General features: G+C 52.1%; 1 protein-coding gene across 1 annotated transcript; it reads left to right on the plus strand.

The window, feature by feature from the left end:
* Positions 1-600: 600 nt before the first annotated feature.
* Positions 601-1,987, plus strand: LOC105993824 (protein LDOC1-like). The gene has a single exon (XM_013027193.1). The coding sequence runs from the start codon at positions 670-672 to the stop codon at positions 1,066-1,068; it is 399 nt and encodes a 132-aa protein (XP_012882647.1). The 5' UTR covers positions 601-669; the 3' UTR covers positions 1,069-1,987.
* The last annotated feature ends 443 nt before the right edge of the window (positions 1,988-2,430 follow it).

Raw genomic sequence — 2,430 nt, forward strand, 5'->3', positions numbered from 1 at the left:
CTGGGGGTCCCCAGCACAGTCCATCCTGAGGCTTGCCTGGCCTTCACTCCCGAGGGCCCGGCCGACACACGCGCAGACACGCTCCGCCGCAGCCGCTTCCCCTTTAAACACCCAGGTACCCGCCCACGGGGGAAGACCCCGGAAGTGACGTCACTGCCACGAAGTCGGATGCCTCCGCCAGGCGCGGCCTTCTCTCCCAAAAACGTCCGTCCGCTGGCTCCACAGGTTTCCTCGTCTAGCCCTAACTCGCCGCCTCGGCCTCCCTCGGATCCCGTTTCTCCAGTCGCTTGTCTCCCGTGACACTGTCTCAGCGCACGCCAGCGCAGGACTGGCCTAGTTTCGGAGACGCAGAAAGACGTGGCGGCAGGGTCCCGCCCTCCTAGAGTGACGTACTTCCGGAGACGCCGCGCGGCCGACTCAAGCTGTGCGGGAGGAGGGTCCAGGGGGGGACCGTGGACTGGACGCTTTGCCCGGGTCCCGCCCCTTCCGAATGGCGTACTTCCGGAGAGTCGGGGCAGGGGCGGAGCCCTCAAAAGAGGAGGATCGCGTAGCGGTGTCTGCATTGGACGCTTGGCCTGGGTCCCGCCCCCTCGGGGGGTGACACGTTTCCGGAGGTCGGCGGGCGGGCCTGGAGCCGCTGGGGCCGCCGCTTCTCGGTGGGCGTTTGGAATGGATGCCCTGGCCGGCATGATGCAGGACCTCCTGACCCAGAACCACGCTCTTCGCAGGGAGAACAATGAGCTCATGGACCAAGTGCGGCGCCTGCTGTGCGAGAAGGCCAACCTCCTGGCCCAGGTGCGGCCCCCGCCCTGCCCCGTGGCTTTCCCCGAATCCTTCCAGGGCGACTCCGCCCGGCTCCCCGAGTTCCTGATTCAAGCGCACGCCTACATGAGCTTCTTCGAGGCCAGGTTCTCCAGCGACACCCTGAAGGTGGCCTTTCTCATCAGCCGCTTCTCGGGGCCGGCGGAGCAGTGGGTGGTCCCCTTCATCGAGCGGGAGAGTCCCATCCTGTCTCAGTATGAGGCCTTCGTGGACGCCCTAAAGCAGACCTTTGGTAGGAATGTGTGAAGGAAGATACCAGGGCCGCATACCGGTGCTCCGGGGCCGGCTGCAGGCCCAGCACGCTCCACGATTTGGGGCCTGCTTGGCTCCCACTCACCAATAACTTCCCAGCGCCAAGCGGCTGGGTCCGACCCTGCTGGGAATCTTGGCTCCTTGTTCTTGTCAACCCCAGTGCCTTTGCAACCACAGCAAGTGACAGCACCGGGACCTCTAAGAAATTGGAAGACCCAGAATGACATTCCTGCCGTTTCCGAACACTGCTTCTGACGGCTTTGAAAAATCAGATCGAACGTAAAAGAGTTTGATGGTGTCGTACATCCTCTTGGTCAGGCCTAAAGTCAGCCTTCTGGGGTTCGTGTGCCAGCCAGCCTCCTTCTGAAACTATTTGCTTACATAGCAGTCTTGGAGATTGTGCCTTTTGGTTCAAAAAGTCCAGGTCCTGGACACTACCTGGAAAACACTTACTTTTACTATTCTTATATACATAGTTCATATGTGCATGTAATTTACAATAATATGGTTAGTACTGTATTTAGTGTTACAGAAGACAGACGATTAAGTCAATGTATTAGTCTTCGAGAACAGTTATTATGTTTTAAGGGGAAAAATCCCACATGCAGATTTAAAGTCCTACTTAGGCAATGCATTTGTGTGTAAAGAATGTGCATTTGGTACTTGGGAACATTTTTTTACTTTCACCCACAGTTTTTTCAAAAGGTTAAAAGTATATGCAGGTTAGCGAGCTAGTCAGAAAACCCAGCTTGAGTGGTTTTGATTTTCACTGCTGGAGATGGTATAAAGTTTCAAACAATAGCCCATGGAAATGGTGCTGTATTCCCTTCTAAATTCACTCTCTTTAGCCAAGTCACTTTACAATGTGAAGCTGCAGATTTCTCTTCATTAAAATCATTATATGGTCATTAAAGTTTGGTGTGAAATTTTGTGATTCTCTTTTAGGGTCAAAGAAGGTAAAGGGTTTATGCTCTTTCTAAGCAAAAGTTTTATTGACAGCCTGGAAATGGGAACATTTGTAACTGCCTTTGAATTGTCCATGGGTTTGTCATTGGATGGTCAACGTGATCTCACTGAACTCAGCTAGAATAGAGAATAGTCAGGAAGTAGTCATTCAGCTTGAATTCAGATTTGGAGTCTTTATACTAAGTTAAAGTGTTCATGACCTCCTTCATAGACAGTTTATGTACCTGAAGGGGATGTGATTTAAAGAGATTATGGTAAATAGTAAGGCTTCTTACATGCCCTTTTATGTACCACATTTGCTGCATACATACTACAAAAAAAAACAAAAACAGTAAACCATGAGCAAATAGTTGATAGTGAATTGCATCCACATTTAATAAGTCAAAGGTA

This window comes from Dipodomys ordii, unplaced genomic scaffold, assembly GCF_000151885.1.
Source record: "Dipodomys ordii isolate 6190 unplaced genomic scaffold, Dord_2.0 Scaffold100, whole genome shotgun sequence".
In the NCBI taxonomy this organism is placed as follows: Eukaryota; Metazoa; Chordata; class Mammalia; order Rodentia; family Heteromyidae; genus Dipodomys; species Dipodomys ordii.

Coding starts and splice junctions, on each gene's coding strand:
- LOC105993824 (XM_013027193.1), top strand. CDS start 670: ATGGATGCCCTGGCCGGCATGATGCAGGACCTCCTGACCCAGAACCAC.